The 23,093-nt window shown below is 49.8% G+C and overlaps 1 protein-coding gene across 2 annotated transcripts in view; it reads left to right on the top strand.

The window, feature by feature from the left end:
• The first annotated feature begins 9,987 nt into the window (after positions 1-9,987).
• The window catches only part of LOC144121464 (uncharacterized), a 400,927-nt gene continuing 387,821 nt past the window's right edge, over positions 9,988-23,093 (top strand). For both annotated transcript variants that reach the window (XM_077654676.1, XM_077654675.1), the window contains exon 1: positions 9,988-11,300. In XM_077654676.1, the coding sequence (XP_077510802.1) occupies positions 11,004-11,300 (297 nt within the window). In that variant the 5' untranslated portion in view covers positions 9,988-11,003. The remainder of the gene's footprint in view (positions 11,301-23,093) is intronic.

Genomic DNA, 23,093 nt, shown 5'->3' with positions numbered 1-23,093 from the left:
CTCGCTTTCTCTAAGTGAACCCGATCCCGCGAGCGTTTTGTACGCGTCGTGTTCAGTAGCATTCACCAGTGTGCGGCCGCGGCGGCTGCGTTTCGATGGGGGTGAAACGCAAAAGCCGCCCGTGTGCTGTGCGATGTCATCGCACGTTGAAGAACCCCAGGTGGCTTAAGTTGATCCGAAGCCCTCCGCTATGGCGACACTCATATCTCGTGTGTCGCTTCGGGACGTCAAACACCGTAATTTACAAAATACTTAAGTCTTGCATGGGTGGCACTGCAGGTTGAAGGGACACAATGAGTACATCGCATCGCACTTGATTGAGTTCTGAGGGTATGAAAAGAAAAAAAAAACACATCTCGAACGAAGCGCCCAGTTCGAAGCAGTCTTTTTAATACCGTTTTAATAGATCTTAAAGCCAAACGCATGCATGGTGCTCCATTTGCAAAAAAAAAATTGAAAATTGGTTTTTGGGGAAAGGAAATGGCGCAGTATCTATCTCACATATCGGCGGACACCTGAACCGCGCCGTAAGGGAAGGAATAAAGGAGGAGCTGAGAAAAGAAAGGAAGAAAGAGGGGCCGTGGTGGAGGGCTGCGGAATAATTTCGACCACCTGGGGATCTTTAATGTGCACTGACGTCGCACAGCACACGGGCGACTTTGGCGTTTCGCCTCCATCGAAACGTGGCCGCCGCGGTCGGGTTCGAACCCGGCCCGTTTCTATTTAAGGATGCCTGCATATGAAAGAAAGAAAAAAATGCAGCCTGCTCCGTAGTTGGTAATATAGCTGAGCATGAAATGACTACAAACTACAAAAGCGACCTGTACCCGATCGGCCTACAGAATTAAGTGCCCATCACCATTTATCGTCGTCTCGCTTGCTGATGATAGCTTATCTTTCCCATTCACTTCAACACGTGGGGCACGCAATGCTTGGTTGATTAGGTCCCCGGAGTGTGTGGGTGAGAGTTCATTAGTTAGTTCGTTGGTTAGTTAGTTATTTAGTTAGCTGGTTAATTAAATAATTAGTTAGTTAGTTAGTTAGTTAGTTAGTTAGTTCTGCCATTAAATTACTATTGGCTTCTTATGACCGCCGACAGGTTAATTCTCAGCTATGCTCACATGTCGGGTTCCTTTCACCTGTTCGCATTTTTTCGTTTTCCTTTGCACAATTTTTTCAGTGAATTGCTTAACGCGACAGGACCTAGAGTGAAATGTGTTTGACGTCGCCCACAAGCATTTCATTTTTTAGGCAACCGCAAAGCAACCACAGGTGCATCTCAATTTCTGTGCGTTTAAGTATGCGAGGGTTACCGAGACTCCAGGCAAAGGCCTTCTGTTGAGACCGCAGAAATTCGAGACCGGTTCACCGTGGACCGTGAAAGGCAGAGACAACGCGGACTAACACAACGGACTAGACAATGGATTAAGGAAAGCAGAGGCCCCTAACTTCAGGGGCGGATTTAGGGATCACTTTTAGAGCGTGCGGTTGGGGAGGATGGTCTCATTTGAACAATGCTTTTTTTGGACTTCTCGTTGAAAAATGTTTTCGCTTCGGTGAGGAGGTCTGGCTCCCTTTCTCTCTCCGAAAAATCATCTCCTGTCTGACATGAGGGGGGCAAGGAATGCTTGAGACGTATGCAATAGCTACATACTAAATCTTATATACATCTATTCCCACGCTTTTAAACGCGATGAATTCTCGCGATTGAAAGCCAACCTGAGGCACTGAGTCTCATAGAGCTATAATGATCGTGCACGCTACCTCTATGACGCATCGCACCGCACGGCTCACTCACTCATTCTTTCGTTCCCTCGTTTGCATCCCACGACGCCGAGCCCAAATTGCGCGCACGCTGAAACGCATTACCGCACGTAGCTGCGAGGAAAGTTGTCAACGAAGGCAACAGCCAAAGAAGAAGAAATCCCATCGCACGGCCGACGAAGACGCGAAACAAGAAAAGTAAAAAAAGAAGCAAGTAATGAAGAGAGATGCAAGCCGTTTTCGCCTCTTAGCCGTCGGGAAACGGTGGAAAGAGGGAACAGAATAGGGAGAGGCGGCGGTATAGGGGATGCGTGCGCTATTATACTAAACTATGACGGGGAAGACGCGGACGCCGCGACGACGAGCGTTTTACTCTCTTCTCATTTACGGTAACTTTATGCTTTGTTCGTTCTTTGTTTTTTTCTTCCGGTGAACTCTTTTTCTTCTTCTTCGCTCGTGTCGCCGTTGCCGAGGGCCAGAGCGTTCTAGCCCTGGGAGACGGCGGCCGCCTTTAATGAAAAGCGTGGAGACCACTCTGTGGAAGCCGGTGCGAGCTCGGCGAAAAGCTGCGTTTCGCTCACGCTCGTCACCGCCCCCCCCCCCCCCCCCCCCCCCCACCCGTTCCCTTCTCCTGGTTCCTCCCAAGGCAGCGGCGTCGGCGGCGTTTGAAAAGCAACCGCTCGCCGGTCGCTCGCGTTAGCCTCGGCTTGCGTGCTGCTTCTCTCCGGGGCGAACACAGAACTAACGGAGCTGTGCTTTTTTTTAACTTATTTGCTTCCCTTTTACTTTCTTTTTTTTCTTTTTGCTTAGCGTCGTCGCCGTCGTTGTCGTCGTTGCCGCGGAGCTGCTGCAGCAAAGGCAACAGCGACGGAGGAGCAGCCAACGGCGGTGGCTCTGGAACCACCGACGCTGTCGCAATCAGAGCGGAACCCCTTCGTTACTTTATTTTGCTCTTTTTTTCTCTTCCCGCTGCGACGTTATTTTCGTTTTCGTCTCGGTGAGTTGCCACTCTCTCTCTCTCTCTCTCTCCTCATCTTTCTTTTCGTCACTGGCCGTTTGCTTCCCTTCCTAACATTTTTCGCTTTGTCCTTGGTACTGTTACGGTGTGGGATCAACGTTTCTACTGCGTTCCGCATTCTGTTTGCCCGTCCTTTCTTTTTTCTCTTTCCACCAGGAAACTTGGCTACCAAAACCCCTTTACACTCTCTCCCTCCGCCTCCTCCCCTGAACCCGGCATCTCAGTCCCTTTGAGCGCTGTTTTAGTCTGGTTGAGTCGGGTGATAGTTTAGCTCCCGAGCCCGCGCGAGAAACGACGCAAAAAGAAAGGCTAGGCGTGTTTAGAAGAAAGGAGCGCGGGCGAAAGTTTGTGTAGGCAACATTTTTGTCTTTCGGCAAAGCTTTTTTTTTCTTTTTATTTTGTCAAGTTGTTTTCATGAGCTGCTTGTGCATACCCGCTTGCATCCGCGCCTGTGGCGTTTAGGAGAAGCCGATGAAGGGATAACAACGATCAGGGAGGTTTTTTTTTCTTCTTTACTGATGTCTGAACAGTATGGCGCGTCACTGACTGAGGCGCACCGGATAACGAGAGATAACAACTAGAAGATACCATTATAAATGACTGCGCCTGCGTGCAAAATTTGTTTCTGTACTTCCTGTTCTGCGCATCGTCGCTGACGCGCTGAACAAACGTCACCCGACAAACTGTCAGCGCCTTGTTTGAAACTTGTCTTTTATTCGTGCGCGAGCAACGAACGCCTTTCATAGCTAAGCGACGCAATTGTCTCACTTTATACAGGTAGAACATGTGAGGGAGTGTGTCTAATGCTTTTTCCTCAAAAAAGAAAAAAATGGTCAAAAAGCTTTATTCGTGTGGGGCGATGTCTGTGTGCATCTAACATATATTTTGTAGTGATCACGCAAGCAGCCTAGAATTGACTAGTCATTTTATTGCAGCACTAAATTTTTCTGTTTGCTGGCAATTTATTGATCCCATGTAAGAAAAACGAGCGAAGATGCTTCATATCGAAAAACAAAAAAAACATGTGCAGTCTCGTGATGGGCGATGTTGGGATTCAGGTAGCGTGGTCTGGCCGGAGAAGGGGCGAGGAGGATCGGAGACGCTGTTAAGAAGGGAAAAGCAAGGAAAACTTTATCCAGACTATTTACATAATTTACAACTAAGAGCAAGGGAGAATGTCTCTCAGGTAAAGAGAGCTTCTTAGCAAACAGTAGTCTCTCGGTACCAAACAAACAGCCCGTTATATACACTTCATGTTCCCCAGATCCCTGACTGGAGAATACAGCTCGGAGAACGATGTCCAATCAAGTGAGCAGACGAAGACACTGGTGCTGGTGACACCGCCCACGGCAGGGGATAGTGATGATGCTCTCACAGCTCGTCGATGGAAAGAGGAAAAGATATTCACCGAACACTATCACGTTGATGTCAACACAGCTTCCAGGTGGGCGCCCATGTGGGACAGGAATGCCAAGCCGTTCCCAGCAGGGGGATGAACGACCTTGCACTTCCCCGCCTGTTGTCCGAAACGCGGGAACTCGGTCGAAGTCGCAGCTGTCTGTCAATTGTCATCCCCATCGTGACTGCAATGCAAGTTAAAAGCAACGCTCCGTCCGGCGAGCCGACGGCACACTCAGCCATGTGGGGCCGCCATTGTCGCCGCTGCTTCCGCCACTGCTTCCGCGAACGCCATTCCAGGCAGCAGCGTTTCTTCAGAAGACTCATTCGCCTTCACATTGGCTTTCTAGAAATTCTGGTCGAGGGAGTCCGCGTCTCAATCTATTGGGGCGGGAAGGCACGCCGGGCGTAACAGCACCCCCGCCGCCAGATAATGCGTGCGGAAGATGAGCTGCTCTTACGCTGCTCAGCTGACTGGACGTGCGAGAATGTGCTCTCGTTCTGCAGTCCTCCAGGACTCTCCTCCTCTACTGAGGATGTCCAGCTCTGGGATCTCTGGGAGGCGATCCAAACGGGACAACAAACGCTAAGCCGCACACAACAAAACAGGTTCCGTCTGAAACCCATTCGTCCCGCCAGACCAACACTAAAGCAATACTAATTACCTTGCAGAAATTCCTCTATGGAAAACCTGAACTTAAACCAAAATTTTCCTCAACGAACACGAAGTGCATACCCGAGGCAAGGTTCAGGTGTTCTGACTTTTCAAAGCGTTGCCACCATGCATGACGCGATGAGACAGAAGGAAAATTAGAATTGGTCTACGATTGTCGGGAAGGTTGAAACGATCTCAGAGGTCACCCGAGCAGGGAGGAACCAACCGAGAGGTCGGACAGAGGCTTTCATTTTTGCCCCAAGCTACTTGTTTTTTGTAACTACCACAACTGACCATGCGGTCTTCCTTTCCGTTCTGCATAGCATCAGACACGACAGAACTGTGCAAAACTTGCATATTGAACAGTGCAGAAACAACAGCATACTGCACAACATCATTCGGCCAAACAAAGTAGCATCCCTGCGAGCTCTCGCGAGGTACCTAAGCTACAAATGTCCAAGTGCTTCCGTGTCAGCGGACACTAGCACGTAACCAATGCTGCAAGTAATTTTTCCTGCAAAACCACATAACAAACCTTACAATTCAAAGTCATCCCGAGGCGTCTACACGAGAAACTACGCCTCACAGGCCTATGAATGACCTCACTGTATTTCTGCTCGTCAGCGCGCACTCTCGCAGTGCGCAGCTAAATCCGTGCACAAGTGCCTACTGCAAGGCAATTTGCATCAACACTTTAAACAACTGATGCCGTGGAAGAACAGAACAAAACATTAAATAATCGCGCAGGTGAGATACCAGCTCACAAAGTTTCGTTGCTTCCGTGCTCGTTTGCGCTACATTCAGCTGTGAAACATTTAGGTTAAGTAAAAAGGTAAGAGTCCTCGAGGCTACCTCACTACAGCCGAAAATTCCTTAGGAGTACAAAATTCCACGCAGGCATAAAAGCTTCAAACTTGGTTTGAATGAATATAAAAGCAAAGAGTAAAAAACACAAGAAGCACGTATTCCTGGAATACGCCTGCAAACCATTGTGCGATTCAAGGAGTCCACTGTTTCTGCAGCCGCGCCCTGCGCGGAGGTGGCCGGATGGTCGTTCTACGCAATACGCTATAGCCTCCTGTGGTCAAGGCTTCCAAAATGCTGAGAAGCTCATTAGTTCCGCCTTTTTATTTATTTTATTTTGTGCGACATATGTTCAAAGCCTGGGTATAGCTCTTGGAATAGCGAGAGGGGCGCTTCCCCCCTCTCTCTTCCCTGCATGTTGTGTCCCCGTCCGACTCGCGTGCGTTCTGCGAGGCCCTTTTGTGTGGCGGCCACGGGCCCTCTCTTCTCGGTAGCATCCCGCACTCGTCATTTGCCCTAGGAACACTGCTCTGATCCTACAGTGGGACAGGTGGTTTCTGCCCTGCATGCGCACGCTTAGCTAAATTGGCTTTCATGCGACATCTGCGAACTCTTGAGTGCCGCGGTGACAGTTCCGGGCAGGCAACACGGTTGGCTGGGCCGTAAAAGTACAAGCTTATTGACCTGTACTTTTTTCCTTTTTAGCGCAACTGTCGAAATTACTTTTCTTTGCGCGCCGCCGCCTTTTTGAAGTTGCCCTAGCGCATCTCTTCCGCGCGCCTCGAGTTATCGCGGTGCCGCCACGTGTGAAGCTGTCGGACCTTGCCTCAGCATCAAAAGTTGACCTATCAACGGGTCTCTTCCGGTTCCAAACCAGCAGCTCGTTAAATATTCTTCGTATTCCCCATATCCCTGACTGCGGAATATGGTTTGGAGAACGATGTCCAAGCAAACGAGCTGACCTATACACTGGTGGCACCACCCACGGCAGGTGGCGGTGCTGATGCACTCACAGTTCGTCGATCAAAATAGGAAAAGGCATTCCCCGAACACTGTCACGCCGATGTCACCAGTGACCACAGCTGCGAGGTCTGCACTCCCATGGCAAAGGAATGCCAAGGGGTTTCCCAGAAGTTGGGTGAACGAACCCGCACTTCCCCGCCTGTTGTCCGAAACGCGGGAACTCTGTCGAAGTCGACCCGCCGCGGTGGCTCAGTGGTTAGGGCGCTCGGCTACTGATCCGGAGTTAACGGGTTCGAACCCGACCGCGGCGGCTGCGTATTTACGGAGGCAAAACGCTAAGGCGCCCGTGTGCTGTGCGATGTCAGTGCACGTTAAAGATCCCCAGGTGGTCGAAATTATTCCGGAGTCCTCCACTACGGCACCTCTTTCTTCTTTCGCTCCCTCCTCCTTTATCCCTTCCCTTACGGCGCGGTTCAGGTGTCCAACGATATACGGGACAGATACTGCGTCATTTCCTTTCCCCCAAAACCAATTATTAATTAGTAATGTCGAAGTCACAGCCATCTGTCGATTATCACCAGCGTGACGGTTGAAAGCACCACTTAGTCCGGTAACCCAAGGGCCGACTCGGCCACATGGCGCCGCCATTGTCGCCGCTGCTGTTTCGGCGAACGCGAGTCCAGGCAGCAGCGTTTCTTCAGAAGACTCATTCGCCTTCACAGTGGTTTGGTTTTCTAGAAATTCTGGTCGAGGGAGTCCGAATCTTAATCCATTAATCCATTTGGGCTGGAAGGCACGCCGGGCATAACAGCGAACATGGAACATCATCGCTATGACATTATGTGTCATCACCGTAGCACATACCTTACGCAGCTAAAATAACGGCAAGTTTTTTGCGAGTTGTTAGGAACCGTGATGAAGCCCAAGCGTGTCATTGCAAATTCAACCCCCACTCGAAACTCATTACAATTCGGCATTACTGCTCAGTGTTGGTTTTGCCGGCATAGAAGAGGGAGAAGCTCGCCGTTTGCACAACCACAGTTCCGTATCCGACTCGGAAAAGCGCAAAGCAGCTTGCTCAATCACGGTAGTAGTCCCTGTGCACCGCTTCACAAACAGCCTGCGAATGTAACAAGGAACAGCGTACCTCCCAGGCACGCGGCATACTCGGAGACCAGCGGCCTATACATGCAGGCAAGGCAGCAACATTTGTCAGTGTTTGTTTGCACGCAAAAAAAAAAACTGTCAGGAACTGTAGAAATACCAGCACACGCAAGCAAGCTAAAAAATTTTGGCAGTGTTTGTTGCCGCCTAAAAAAAAATGTGAAGAGAGATTGGGAGAGAGAAGCCGTTTCGTTTCCCTCTGGACGGCAAAAAGTCCTCCGAGTTTCCGCTGTCTGGCCGTGGCGAGTGTCGTTTCTTCTGTATGCCTTATCACCGCACGGCTGCGAGCGAGCTCGGAGGATCTCTAGCGCTCACGCCACAAGCCGAAGCGCTAGGGAGTGTTCCAAAAGTCCCTTTGATAAAGAAAGAAAGCTGCGCGGATACTGAGCAGGAAATAAAAAGAAACGCTACAGGAGGGTGCGTGTGCCGACGCTGGCAGCAAAACTTGTAAGAAAACCCTCTCAAACTTTTTCGATCTCGGAAGCATCTCATGGAGCCGCCTCGGGCTACATTACTGGACGCCAATACTCCTTCAATCCTGAGACTTTTCGCTTCTTTCCATCTTTCTTTTTCGCTTCGGGCCTTTGGAAATATATATAGAACTTTGGAAAAGACGACTGGAGAAAAGAAATAATAAAAATATTGCGCGGAAAGTAAAGAGGGGGCGCCAGTGGGCAGGACGAGCACAGGTGTTTCGCTATGTGTTTCCTATCCCGGTGCCTCAAGCTGGGTGGCTCGCTGGCTGAGAGGAGGACGCGCTGGAAAACAGATAAAACTCCGGCCGAGAGGACAGAGCGTAGGAAAAAAAAATTGTATATACTGAAAAAGAATGTAAGATAGGTCCGCGTTCGGCCGAAGCTGGGCGTCCCTTTTTTCTAGGGCCTCTGCCTGCGCAGCGTTCCACCGGTTATTTTCCTCGTCCGTCTCGAGCGGCGGGGGATAAGCGAAATAGGGAGACGCCAGCCGAGAGAGGGTCACTCGGCCTACGACGCCGTCCCCAACGCCTGCGAGAAAAGAGCGCGCTGCCTCGGAAGCGGGGCGATGCGAGCGAGAAAAGAATGAAAAAGGAGCCGCCAAGGAAGGGAATAGCAGAAAGGTGAAAAAAAAGTAAGAACAGGTAAAGAAAGAGAAAGGCTCGCGCGACAAGCGCGCGGTGCGGGGAAACGAGGATGGCGGCAGCGCGATGGTGGCGGCCAGCGACAGCGGGCCTTCTGGAGGGCTGAGGGACGTTGGGGGCGAGGAAGGGAAGAAAGAAAAAAAATGGGAGCCAAGTACCGCAGCTTTGAAAAGATTGCCGGCGCGCGCAAGGTAGGGTGACACCAACGCCGCAGAGAGGACGGTAAAGAGAGAGTGGAAGGAAGAAAGAAAAAAAGTGGAAAAACCCGAGTCGCGCGAAGAAGGCAAAGCTGCCGCGGGGACCTTTCGCTTCCCACTTTCCCCTCCTCGGCGCCCGAAACTTCCCTGCAAGAAGAAAGGAAATAATAAAAAAAGAGTACGGCATGATGAAACGACCTGCGGGCCAGCATCGGCGGAGCAGCACTAGAGCACCGCACACAGGATCGCGGCGAGAAAAGACAGAAAAATAAAAAACCAGGCAATGCGACGAACAACGAAGCGGTATCCCCTCCTCCCGTACAACGTTCGCCGCCTCTACCGTTGCATGGGTCCGTAGATATTTTCTTCCCCTATTTTTCCTCAACGCAGCCCAGGCACAGCGCGTCCCTTCGTGTATGCCCCTCCTCCTCCCGCCGCAACCCCCGGTTCCTACGACCAGCCAGCGAGAGCGCACGCTTTTCTTTTCCCGGGCGCCCCGCCGCCGACGACGACCGCTCTTTCGCGCGCGCGCGCGCGCTTTGTTACGCCTGTGTTTTTTTGGCGCGTGCGACGGCGGCGGGCGCCGAGCGAGCGAAACGCGGCGGCGCGCCCGCCTGTGCGTGCGTGTGCGAGAGCGCGCGCGCGCGCGCGCCTGTCTTTCTATTTTTTCTTTGCTGCCGCGCAGCTCTCCCCTCCTTTCCGCTGGCGGCGGCGGTCTAATCCGCGCGCGTGACCTCCTCGCCCTCGGAGTCTGTCGGTTCCTCGCCTCCTCCTCCGCCGTGGAGCTGCGCGTCGGCTCGGGTCTCGCCTCCTCTCCACCGCGCAGGCAACGGGAGGAGGAGGCGACGCCGAGCGCGCCCTCGGAACTCGGACCCTCCGCCGGCGGCGAGGAACGAACGCAGCAAGGCCGGGGCTGCCAGAGCGCGGCGTGCTATACACGAACGGACCGACCCAACCAACGCGCTGGCACCAGGCGCCGCGTGGCTCGGCGGCGCTTTTCACCCCACCTCTTCTTCTTCCCCCTGGGTTCGAGCGAGAGTGCCTCGAACGGCCAGCCACCGCCGCCGACGCCGACGCCGCCGTGGTCCCGCCGCCCCACAGAGATGCGTCGTCGTGTCGCCTGAAGGGACGTGCGGCGACGAGCTCGCGCGGCCCGAGAGCCCGCACGAATTCTCCACCCTTCCCTTATCTTCGTCTACGCGATCCCGTGCGCTCTTCCCGACTCCCGAGAAACGTGTCCGCGTGCGTGCGTCAGAGGAGAGCTGGTGTCAGCGGCGTGATATTTGTTTTGCTTTGTGAGCGTTGTGTGGAAGGGACGACGAGGCCACCACCAATCACTGCCACCGCCTCCTTTCCGTCGTCGTTGTGAAGTGGTTTCATGAGTGGCATAGACGTGATTTTGTTGCGGGAAACAGAGACTGTGTTGTCTGTGTGTTGAGCGGTGAACAAGTGCGCATTGTGACGATTTCCAAGCCGTGTCATCCGACGTTTATCGGGGTTGTCGTTCGCCGTGAACGCGAGCGTGACGGACCTCAAACTCTTACGACGCCTGCGGAGACAACTGGCGGGAAGTGTCGCGTGGCGCTCCGGACTCGGCGGTGAGCGATGTCAGCTCGCCTCATCTGTAGTCATCCATTTGAGTGAGAGAGCGTCGACAACAGTCAGGTGGCTTCGTCGGCGACAACCACGTGACGCGAGGAAAATCGTTCCGAAACTGCACAAGAGCGTGGTCGTTTTTTGAATATACGACCACTTCAGGTTTCCCGCGGAGGTCTCCCCGAGGAGCCGGTGATGTGCGTCGTTAGATAGTGAACATCGCGGGCAACGACGCGCGAAAAAGTCGCGCGTCTTGTCGTGCCTGTAAGAGGAGGTAGCCAGCAGCGAATCGGCGTCACGTGATCGCGAGAACACGCGAGTACGGCGATGAGCACGATGTACCGGGAGGGTGAAGTGATCCTCGAAGTGGAATGCGGAGGCAACAAGGGACTGCTGTACCTGTCGCGCCTGTGCCAGGGCTCCAAGGGGCCCTGCATTCTCTTCAGGGATACCTGGCTGACCCCGAACGAGTTCCAATACGTGAGCGGACGTGAAACGGCCAAGGACTGGAAGCGCAGCATCCGTCACCACGGCAAGTCGATGAAGTTGCTGCTCGCCAAAGGCGTTCTGTCGGTGCACCCGCCCGTCTGCGACTGCTCGGGCTGCAGGATCGGATCACCCCTGGTGAGTACCACCGCGGCTAACCATCTCTCTCAGCAGAACGAAGGTGCACCTCGTAGTCGACACGATGCGCTTCTTAGCGAATCTGAATCGAGCCGACACGACGCGTCATAGGCGGCGGACAAAAATCGTCTTGATGTTAGCCCCGCCACTATGAATGATGCGGACGGGATGCGCGGACGAACTGAACGAGCCGTTTTTCGTAGTCTATTTAGAGAATACGAATCGAGTCGGTACAGAACCTCGGCCGACGCGCTGCGCGACAAAGGCTACGAATGAATTTAAAAGGAAGCCTGGATAAAGTCGACGGGTTGTGGGCACACGGTTGCAAAGACCATTCCGCGAACCTCATTCGAGTGAACGCGAGACGTCGGTGCGGTGGGCTTAAATGTCACCGAAATCTCTGTGTGAAGCTTGTATAGTTAGTTCCACCTACCTGGTAAGCATCGTTGGCGCGATGCATCATGAGTAAAGAGATGCGAAGAGATGATCTGTACACACTAGATCATTTCGGTGTGTTAGTAGAACTGTTCGACTGCTTGCGTAGCCCGCAATGGTCGTTATTATTGTGATTTTAGAAAAAAAGCGCGAGACAAATTTGAAATTGGCTACGCCGATTATGTTGTCATGCACGTTCGACTTCGTTCGTCTAATGTTTCTTGTTAGTTGTGACAGTGCTCACTTGCGATACTTAAAATACGTGAGCGGCCAAAAACATTGGTTACTCGGTTCCTGACACCTGCAGTGACGAACCACCGCTATTAATGACTACCAGCGCTGAACTTGCTTTATTAATAGGGGTAGTGTGTACGTACGCCTTGAAAATCGAAGGGAAATTGCTTTGTTTCCAGCTATGCTTCCAATTGCAAACCTGATTGCGATGGCGAACATGACAGTGGGAAGTTCAGCAAACCTGTTGACAGCGCGCCCCGCCCATCTCATAGTAAAGGCCTCTCTGAGCTAACTGTCTGAAGAGACCAGTTTGGTCACAGAGCGGTCACAACAAGCCCCAAGGCATGCGCACTTCGTCGGGCTGCGACGTTAACGAAAACGCATCACTCCATCGCGAAGCGCGTTCATCTCCATCTCGAAGGACGACGAGCTCGAGAACACAAGAGGCCGCACGTCTCCCGCGCCGCTGCTCTCCACGTGGCCTGAAGGGAGGTGTTTTCATTTTTAGAAATCTCCCGCCCAAATCGACGATTCTCTTTTCCTTTCTCTTTCCCTTTCACAACTGCGCGCGCGCGAGCGCGCGACAGCCAGTAGTCGGCGCTCAGTGCGCGCTAGAGAGCGCGCGCTTTTGCCTCTGCGCGGAAACGCGCGAACCCCTTTCTTTTCGCGCGCAAACGAATGATGACGTCATGGATTTCGATTCCCTTCCCCTGGCAGGGGGCGGGGAGGGATAACTAAGTGGAAGACAGAAAGCGGCGGCTGCAGCGGGACGACACGCACGCACTGGCCCGCCGGACACAAAAGCCATGCGCTGCTTCGACGTGGTGCGCGGAGGGAGGAAAAACAAGCAAAAAAACAGTCTCCATGCACTTTTTCGCCTTTCTGTAGCGAACTTTGTCGTCCTGGCCCGTCTGTCGTCGTCGGCCCCGCTCCGGCCCACCGCTGCGCTTTATTATTATTCCTTCTACGCAACGCGCTCCATGCGCGGTGTGTGACGCATTGGCGCTATATATCGACGGCGAGACTCGGTTTCCTTTGCGTGCCCTCCAGAGCCGAAGATCCGTCTTTTTTTTTTTTCGTTCTTTTCCTTCGCGCCTTCGAAAGGCTGTTGCTGTCGTCGCAGCCACGAGCCGATACGTTTTCGACCCTTTTCTCAGCCCCGGCAACGTCACACCGCGCGGCTTTCTCTCTCGGAGCTGGTATAGCTTCGGGGCGTCACCTTTCCTGCCGGCGTGCGCTGCGCCGCTCTGCTGGCATGTTGCCTCCGTGCGCGTCTGCCGCAGGCGTCGCCAACTCGCCGTTACATTGAAAAGAGCTCGCTGCTGTCACCGAGAAAGCGGTGACGGAAAGGATAGCTCCCCCCACCCGCCTCCACTTTCTTCTACAGTTGTTGTGATTGTTTGTGCTTCAATGAGAGAAGCTGTATCTGATTTTGACTGCAGGAATGGATCGCTTCAGGCCGGCGCGTCGGGGGTTATTTTATTGCGTCTTTGTTTAGCTGCCGCCAGGTTCGGGGGCGGCGCCCTGCTCCGGACTGGGCGGGGGCGTTTCACTGCGCTCCATCGCGGTGCGCGTGAAAGTGAGCCTGTCCAAAAAAAGAGAAGGTTGGATTTGGTCTTCTTGGCCTAAATTTTTGCCCTTTACGTGAAAAGGAAATGGCGAGTACTGGTAACTGACGCCTTTCATGCAGTAGTGTTTTAGCTTTTGGTTCCTTTTCGTAGGCGCTCCAATTACTGCAGAGGCTAGAATCGTAACTGACGTGTTGTACCTAAGTGTCAGGCACGTAGCCAATGCTCGCACGGGGTTAAATAGCCCCTCCTATACTCAGTCTCACAAGATTTTTAGAGCGCTTTTAAGGCGGCGGCGATCTGAGCCAATCAGACACGTGCGCTGAAAAACGTGTTCTTGAAAACTAAGCATTTTGACAGATTTTGACAGAAACCTAACGTTTCTAAGCCGGCTCGGCTCCTTCATCACGGGTGACTGGAGGCCGTAGCTAGCGTCTTTAAGTAAGCATTTAGGGGAGGAGGAGGTCAACAAAACGAAAGCTGTGATGCGAAAAGCGTGGGGAGGGTGGAGTAGGAGGAAGGGGGGTGAGTTAAGGCTGTGAGTCACGTTATCGTACTATGGGGAGGCTGTCAATGGCGACTTTTCTTCTTTGAGTTGCAGAGCGAAGTCCATGGGCATATACTTGGGGCAGGTTTCCTTTTGTGCGGTTGATGTTGTTTGGGGCAGTTTGGATATGCCAGGATTCGAGTAGGAGTCTTTTTCTGGTAATTTGTTTCGGTTCCGAGGATGCTGCCTTCGTCGAAGTTGATTCCATGGTCTGGGTCTTCTGAATGTTCGGCTATAAAGAATTGGGCTTTCTTGCGAAGTTGCGGACGTAATTTTTGTGTTGCCGAATTCTTTCTTTGAGATTTTTGGTTCCGCCAATGTAGGTTGCGTTGCAGTCGGCGCAAGGAATTTTGTAGGAAATACTCTTCCTCTCCGGGGCCGGTCTTTGGGAACAGGTAGGCAAAGCGCAACAGTGTTTGTGGGCTTGTGCGCAACCTGGAGACCCCTTATCTCAGGTTTCGGGCTATGGTTTCGCTGACACCTCTGACATAATGCCTGTTTCACATGCAAAGAAAAACCGTACTCGCGAACACCTTTTTGTGGCTATGCAGCCAAGGCTAGGCACGAAAGGAAAGGAAGCGCGCCTTTTTCCGTGAGCTGTGGGGGGTGGGTTGTCATTTGTTGGGGCCAGGGGAGCAGCGGGACGAAGGGAGAGGTGGTGTAGGCTCACCAAGGCTGTGATGAGCTACTCCCCATGACAGTGGAGCAAAGCCCGGTCCCTAGCTCCTCTCCTGCTTAGCGGCGAGGTTCCAACAAGTTGGAAATTTCTGCTGCGACGAGCCGCTCAACAGCTCAGTCCCTTGATTGTGAACCAGCCTTTTAGTTCCGGTTAGGCCTAGCGATGGAGTGCTTTCGCACCTAAATTTTTAGGGGGGGAGGTGGAGGGGAGCGGGCCCGACAGGCCCCCTCTTCGCTACGTGCCTGCACTTTGTGGCAGTGAGCTCCGGTTCACGGATTTCTGTTGGCCGTGCGACGCATGACGACGGTAGTCGGTGCATTAATTCCAAAAGCATGTGACGCTAACGTCGTAGTGGCAATACAAAGGCATTGAAATTGAGTTTTCAAACGCGTCGAATCAATCTGGGGTCAGTTTTCTGCAGGACGAAGGCATTTCTCGACGTCTCAGTCTTTACACGTGTTCAAACGTTTTCAAAGCATCTGATCGCTTTGATGCTTTGATACTTTGATGCTTTGATGAAAGCATCAAAGCATCTGGTGTGCCCTCGACTCCTTTTTTCTTGATTTATTATCCAACCTTTGCTTTAACAGGCCACTTTTAATTTTCCTATGTTCGAGGTGTATTTCTCAAGCCTGCTTTTTCCTGGTAATCCCAAAAGTAATATTCCGAATACCCCTTTTTCCTCCAATGCACTCTGCTCGCCTTTTATCCTCACCGTGGCTCTCATCATTCCCTTCCCTGTTTGTGCGCTGCGCTTTTCCGAGAAACTTTGAAGTCAGTTCAAGAAAACGTGGCTAGTGTACCGTGGCTAAGATGTACCTCAATGCAGCAGTTACCAGCGTTCTTTTCTATATCCTTCATTTAATTGTTTTCTCAATTTCGCATTGAATACTTTTGCATTGAACACTATACGTTCGACTCTCGATCCTTTTCTCTGTTTACTACGGACAAAAAAAAAAAAAAGGACACCAACATTTTCATTTCGTTTCTTCGGCGCAAAGCTCGCGATTAAAAAGAACGAAACTGTATTCCGCGCCAGAGAGGTAATGATCGTGACGTGATGCTTGATGTCACAAAACCACGCGCAATGTTTGTGCCGGCCGCGTGTGACGACACTACATGCCTGTCTATGTTTTGATGCTTTCTCCGGTTTTCCCCTTGCAATGAAAAAAAAAAAAAACTTTCGCAGGACTCTTTTGAGGTGCAAAGTATCCCCCTTTATCACGACCTGAGTACCGTTATTTCCCAGAAACAGTAGACATGCGCCGTCGACGAACTTGAAGAGACACTGAGAGAATATTGAAGCTTTCCTCCATAGGTAGATTATCAGGTTCGAATGACCATGAGACCACTTTCACTGGAAACAGAAGTTTGATAAGCTGGAAAAGGCCGAGAGGCGAAATGCAGGTGCCGCCACTATAGGGCGCTTTCGCAAGCAAACCGCGCAATAACGTCAGGATTTTTTTCCCGCGCGAATCCTTGAGGTTAGGTTGCATCGCCACTCACTTCCAAAGTGTCATTGCGGATCACTTTTTCCGGCTTGGTAGCACGGTACTTCGAGGTGGCTCTATTTTCTCAAGTTAGAGGGGTTTTTTTTTTGTAAAATAAGCTCATACGACGGCCTTGACTTTTATTTCTCCGATATATCCCCTCTTTATATTGCAACTTTCGGAACAAGCTCAGTGAAAGTAGCAAACATGTAGAGCTGTGGTAGCTCCTTGAAATGGTCTGAGCACCGGGGCTCTAGAAGGGTTCCGTTTTGATTGCTTTTAGTTGTTGTTGTTGTTTTTGTCACAAGCGGCACCACTCATCCGCCATGCTTGAGCCACTGAAGAGGAGCGAACGCGGGGTTCGATGTCGCTTGTGCCAATCACAAATATCGAGAAAATAACCGAACAGAGTCGAAAAGGAATCGTTATATTACATCATACCCGGTTCAATAGGTGGATTTTGCCTTTATCCTCTCCCGAGACTGCAGAGTTGACCGAAGTCGGCCTACCGAGCTACAAAGTTTATATTCATTTCAGGCAGAACGACGCAGACACTATCTCCCAGTTTTGTCCATCGTAACGAGCTTAACATATTATGATGCTCCTGACTCCTGGGTATACGTTTGTCTAAGCAAATAAGTAACTTGATCGTACTCGTAGAAATAGTGTCAGGCCAAATTACATCCCGTGATAGAGCTGGCCTTTGGTTTGGCGACAGCGATGGTGGCACTTATCCTTTCTACTAGAATTGTAGTGAAAAAATAGTCAAACAAAATATTTGCTTGTCACGGAAACTGTCACTTGTTTCTCAGACATCTGATCTGCGTCCGGCGGAAGCTATATGGTATAGGAGGGCAAAATAATGAGAGGCGCTAGCAAAAAAGGATTAAGGGAAGAATTACTTTTTAAAGCTGCGTTCAAGGATACCACTCACACAAACACACGCGTGCAAAGAGTATAGAAATCACAATTACTACTCGCGCGCAGTTTTCTGGCTATAGTCGGATGCAACTTACGAAGAATCCAGCGGCTTTTCCCCCGTCAAAGGACCTCCTTCCAGCCAGTGGCGTCGGGCGGCTCTCATGACCCTGCTAGTGTGACAGAGGAGCGAGCGGCAGATCAAAGGGGATAATTCCTTCCCTCTATGGCCGGGGACAGATCCCCTCTTCATTGTGAAGCCCCTCCCTGCATAGTTACGCTATCAGGGTCATGAGAATCGGCCGACGCCATTGGCTGTAAAGGAGTCCTTTGACGGGGAAAAGCCGCTTCGTTCTTGAGTTGTATCGGACAATAGCTATCACAGTTTTACGTGGGAGTTCACTGTAGTTTGAGCGCCATCTACACCTTCGAGTGATACCATTTCAATATGGAGACAAATTTTCAATGTAACCTCCACGTGGCTGCTAGTTCAGAGGAAACCAGGTATTTGGCGCGTATAATCGCTTAGACAGAGATAGAATCAGAATTTTTTTTTAGCAGTCATGATTTTACTTTACGTGTTTTATAAAGAAGGAACCCTAGAGCTCAGCGCAGGAGTTGTTTGAGGGGTCCTTAAATTCAGCAGAGTGAGAACATCAGAAGTGATCGTTACGTATACAAAATCAGTACAGAAAATAGCACACAAAAATAAAACAAAACTACAGAACAATGCAAAAAATTGGTGCAGTTTTTGCTGTTCTGCAGTGGGTTTAAGGGTTCGAAGTGATTGCTTGTTTGAACGAGACGACGTATTGGACGTAATAATTCGTGGTAACTGTTTCCCCAGCTTTGTAGGGAAAAAAACGGAAATGAGAATGATTTGTTAATTGTTCGAATGTGTGGTGTGGTTGAAGTGGTGCATGAAACTGTTCCCTACGAGAAACAGACGGAACAAAAACGCTGCCTTTGTCTGATTTATGAGAATTGTCTTGAAACAGTAGAACACTCTTGTTTTTTATTTTTTTATTTGTTTGTTTCGCTGGCGAACTAACTATTAACCTTACCGCGCAACTCTGTCTCTCAGATTGAACATCATTTGAGAAATCTTTAACTTGTGAACTTACTCTGGCCATCAGGGGGCCACAAAAAAGAAGGGAGTGAGTTCTCTTTAAACACACTTCCTTAACTTTATGGAATTTACAATGAAGGCACTTATATGGAGCGGCCCAGAAGAGGATAACCAGTTAAACCAAGATAATCTACTTCAGAGTAAAAACTAATCTGACAACAAATATTTGCTTCCGACCTGTCGTTGTCCAGTGTAGTGTAAAATTATCCACATAACAATGGTCTAACAGTATCGCCAAGTGCTTTGAGCGGCATCTGCAAGAGTTGCATGAGCATTTTTATTTATTTCATACCGCGAAAGAAATGGAGTGAAATTTACTGCGTCATAAAGAGGCTGTATATTTTAGTTAGACGAGATTTTGGCCAAGTTGGTTGCTTAGCTTGAGCATAACTGCAGCGCGAAAAAAGACGGGCACAATGAAAGGAAAACGCTTGTCCTTGTCGTGAGTGTTTTCGTTTCATTGCGTTCGTCTTTTTTCGCGCTGCAGTTATGTCGGAGGCAATACGTTCACCATCTTTCATAGTACAGAGAAGGGACAATTCACTAACAGCTCGACGTATCAAAACTACACCACTGTTTCGCTATATCTGGCGCTGAATGTAAGAAGAAATAAGAAATGAACGGCACAGGTAACAAATGGAATGAGTATTATTACTTCATTGTTGCTCCAAACCGCTGTGTCCAAATGGAGATGCTTCACACTTTACAAAAAGGCTGTACCTAGCTTGTTATCGAAATATAATGCCTGTAGCTAGTCATCCTACAGTAACAGCAGCGCTCTCCATGCCAACAGCCCCGCCTCCGAACTGACAAATAGTTCTTTTTCGCGTATCTTCGTTACTAATGTACTTACCTCAAGCTATTTTTCAGTCAACCTGCCTTTCATAGTTGTACTGTAAATGCTAAATATCGGCTATGACATGCCACCCGATATCTGAGTGTAAAGAGCACTATATTCAGTAGGGCTGGCAGCAAAAGAAATTAGCGTAAAAAATGAATGATTGAAATCACCAAGGTGCAAACATTCTTCTATAAATTATCAAGCCACTGGTATCTCCGTGAAGTAAAACGCAGTAAAGTGGCCGGTGTACATCGCGAGGAGTACATGCAAGCTGCGCGCATTATTTCTTTAATTTGCAAAAGAAACAATGTCTTATTAATGCAGATTTAAGCGTCACATTTTGCCGAACACACGTGGCCAGTAAACGACCACATCTGCATCGAAGACAGACGAGAGTTCTCGCATTTATGCAGCCGGCGCATCGTATAAATAAATTATCCGCGATAGCTCAAGCGCGCTTCAGGTAAAAATAAAAAATTAGACTGTCACAAGGCAGCAAAATAAAAATGTTGAGGTTTGCCTGCACTTTTTTTAGTTTGCGATACTAAAAGGAAATAGATGAGGAGAATTTTCCCCTTTTATGAGCTTAGGCATGGAAAGGGAGATGCGTACTAGGCTTTCGCTCCACACACTGAAAATTTTTGCACCCTTAAAGGTGTAACGCTTTTGTCCCAGTGCACACCCTTTGATGGTGTTTATGAACAATTTAAGGGTGTTCATGGGCGCCATAAGAATGTTAGCCCCGAGGCGCTCCGGGACACCTTTCTTACACCATTAAGGGCGTAAACAATATTAGAGTGCATGGCCCGTCATCAAAGCCTTTGGTGGCATACAGCAGCGTTTGGAAATGATGACGCCTTTGCTACTTGAACATCGATCATCGCTCGCAAAGAGCACTCACAGAACAGAACTACTGGGTTCTGGGCATGATGGTGATTGGTGGCGTTTATTGGCGCAAGGGCATCGAAGGGTAACGACCGCCAGCATCTTATGTATACAGTTTAGGAAATGGAGCGAACTCATTTTTGTTGCCTAGCCGTACTGGCAGGTATGAAGCTTGATGCTTTTCCTGCATTATAATTCTGTGGTCAGCGAGGATTAGGTGTTCGAGTCGCGGACAGGGCTTTCTTTTTATCCTTGGTTTAACTAGCGTTTTCAGACTGAGCAGAATTGTCCTGACGTGAAGGCCATTTGTTTGCCACAAGCCACATGGAATCATCACGCAGTGTCCTGTGCATTAACACTGCAGGATTGTTTTTTTTTTTGTGGATAATCGGCAGTATTCTCTCGAGCTGTACGTGGCCGAAATATATCAACTAGCCCTTTGAAAATAATGCTCAAGTTTCTTGGACATCATTTTGTTAGTGGGGCAACTGTGGAATATCGAAAGCTCCTGTTATGAACATATTAATGGCAATGGTCTATCCCTTACAATACGTAGTAAAAATCTTGCTTTTGAAAGACCTTTAGCATAGCGTAGACGTATACCAGTTTACTAGACGCCAGCTAGCCGGTCACGCGCTTGTCATTGCGCATGCCCAGTTCCCCTACGTAAAGCCGGTATACGTGTCCGCTAGTACGTCTCTGCTATGCTAAATCTCTCTACTGTCTCTAAAGTTTGTCCTGCGCTCTTATCAAGTAGTTAAGACTACCATAGAAAACCAGTTGGGGGAAAGGGGGGGGGGGGGGCGTTTTTGACAATAAATAGCAGAAACCTACAAGCGTCCTGCGGCAGTAAAGAGATTTAGGAGGGATCTGCGGGTATATTGATTGTTACTGTAAAAATCTTACGATGTGCGAATAAATTGCTTTCATAAACAACTTTCCGTCGAAAAGGTGCGCCTGTCCAGAATTCGTGGGCATGTACAGGTGCACAGGCAGCGGTTTGCCGCCGAAAATATCGCCTAGCAACGTTGCACGTTCAGCAGCTCGTTAACGACTCACAGGAACGTGGCAGTTACAGACTGCATGGTTATCCATCACGGTGGCGCTTTGACTAAGACGTTGCGCTGCGGACGCAAGGTCGTGGCTACGATCGCAGGCGACGACGGCCGCATTTCGATGGAGGCGAAATGCATAAATGTCCTTGTACTGGATATTAGATGCTGACTACATTATTCTCGGCGGTCGAATTAATCCGTAGTACCTCACTATGGCCTTGCAGCCGGGTGATAAATCTGGCGAGTAAAAATTAATTTCCTTTAAACTACACAGTTGCCTATCGCCTCTCTAGAAAGTCATAACCCGCGCCGTGAGGCACGAAATCACCAAGCTATGTCCCTAGTGTCCTAACATCAGGTTAGTGCAGCCGATGATATAGGTGAACGGCGGTGTTCCAATATTTTTTTGTGGCACTCATCATGTGGCCAGAACAGTCTGTAAGTAGTTCGATGAGGTACGTGTTGCGTTCTCGGAGTTGTAAAAGCTTTTTAGAGCGGAAAGAAAAATAGTGTACTGGCTTACTGGATGAACCCTCCGCGTATTTTAAATTCTTTAGACAGGGATCGGCAGCTTTTCCATTCGTTTTTCACCCTGAGGATTTTCGGAGAACTAACCGCGGGGCACCCTCATGTAGCGATTAGAAAATAAAACGGCGGATTCCCGGCGGTGGCTGGGTTCGAACTCGGTGCCCCCCCCCCCCCCCCTCCCCATACGAGGCGGTTGCCCTATCACCATCGCAGAGAGAGCCTATACCACGTGACTTAGTGGCGCCCCCCCTCCCCGCGTACGAGGCGGTTGCTCTATCACCATCGCAGAGAGAGCTTATAGTGACTTAGCGACTTATTCAGGCACAATTTCGGAGAGGGAGATATTTCAAACGACCGCATACAACAGTTCTGCGGTTTGTAAAGCAAGTCAATCGGCCTGATTTCCGCTTCCTTTTTATTTTTGTTCAGTTTTTCTGGCACCATTGTTCTATGCCTCGACGCAGTAGTCAATTGTATTGCCTATCGATTGCCGTGAGCTTAGTTAGCACAGGCCGCGGAAAGCGTGGTTGACTGTGCCGCTTTCTTATTCGCTGCAGTGCATTGTACGAGAACCGCACACGGTAAGCAGTACAAAGGCGTAGCAACAGCAGAACCCCTCTGTCCGAAATGCTTTCCAATTTTCAATATTTTCAATACCTTCTGGAACCAACTTACGTCTCGACTCGGCACGACCAATCCAACAAGGTGCGCGAATACAATTGTAATACAAACAGTTTTTTCTAAATCATTCTTTCCACAAACTGTGAAGGACTGGAACTTGTTGCCGGAAGAGTATGTTTCAGTGTCCGATAATCGCGATTTTTATTGTCGACTGTATTCCTGAGAATCTACTCCTGTGTTACTTTTGTTCAAGCTTTGCCTTACCTTTAATAATGTCCACTTATTGTTTTTGTTTTACTTTGACGTTAACTTCGCTTAATGTTCTTTTTATCTTTTCTGTGAAAATGAACACGTTGTTTTCAAACTGTCTCCCCTGCGATAATGCCTTCTAGGCGACGCAGGTATTCTGTAAATAAATAAATAAATAAATAAATAAATAAATAAATAAATAAATAAATAAATAAATAAATAAATAAATAGTGTTTTATCTGTAGAATTCTTTAGAAAGTCTACGAGTATTTGGCCGATGTTCTGGTAAATGCTGCCTGTGACGAGGATAATGCGTGAAGCTGTTTTGTCCTAGGCGCAGCTGCTGCAAACGACGGGCCTTTTCTGTCACATTCGGGGCAGCTCCTCTTCAGGCCCACTCGCTGCAAGGTGTGTCAAAAGTCTGCTATTCGCGCCTTGCAGGTCTGCGCGCATCGAAGCAGGTTCTACGGATCCCTCGTGGCGTGGCGGGACACCTGTCGCTTCTTCCACGCAACGTCGAGAAATTCTTTGGCTCTTTCTCCGTTCAGCTCTTCTTGAAGCGTCGCCAACGGATGCGAGGAGAAAGAGCGCAACCTTTAGTTCTGTTCCTTTTA

Source organism: Amblyomma americanum, chromosome 2, assembly GCF_052857255.1.
Source record: "Amblyomma americanum isolate KBUSLIRL-KWMA chromosome 2, ASM5285725v1, whole genome shotgun sequence".
NCBI classification, from domain to species: Eukaryota; Metazoa; Arthropoda; class Arachnida; order Ixodida; family Ixodidae; genus Amblyomma; species Amblyomma americanum.
This window is presented reverse-complemented; position numbering and strand designations above follow the sequence as displayed.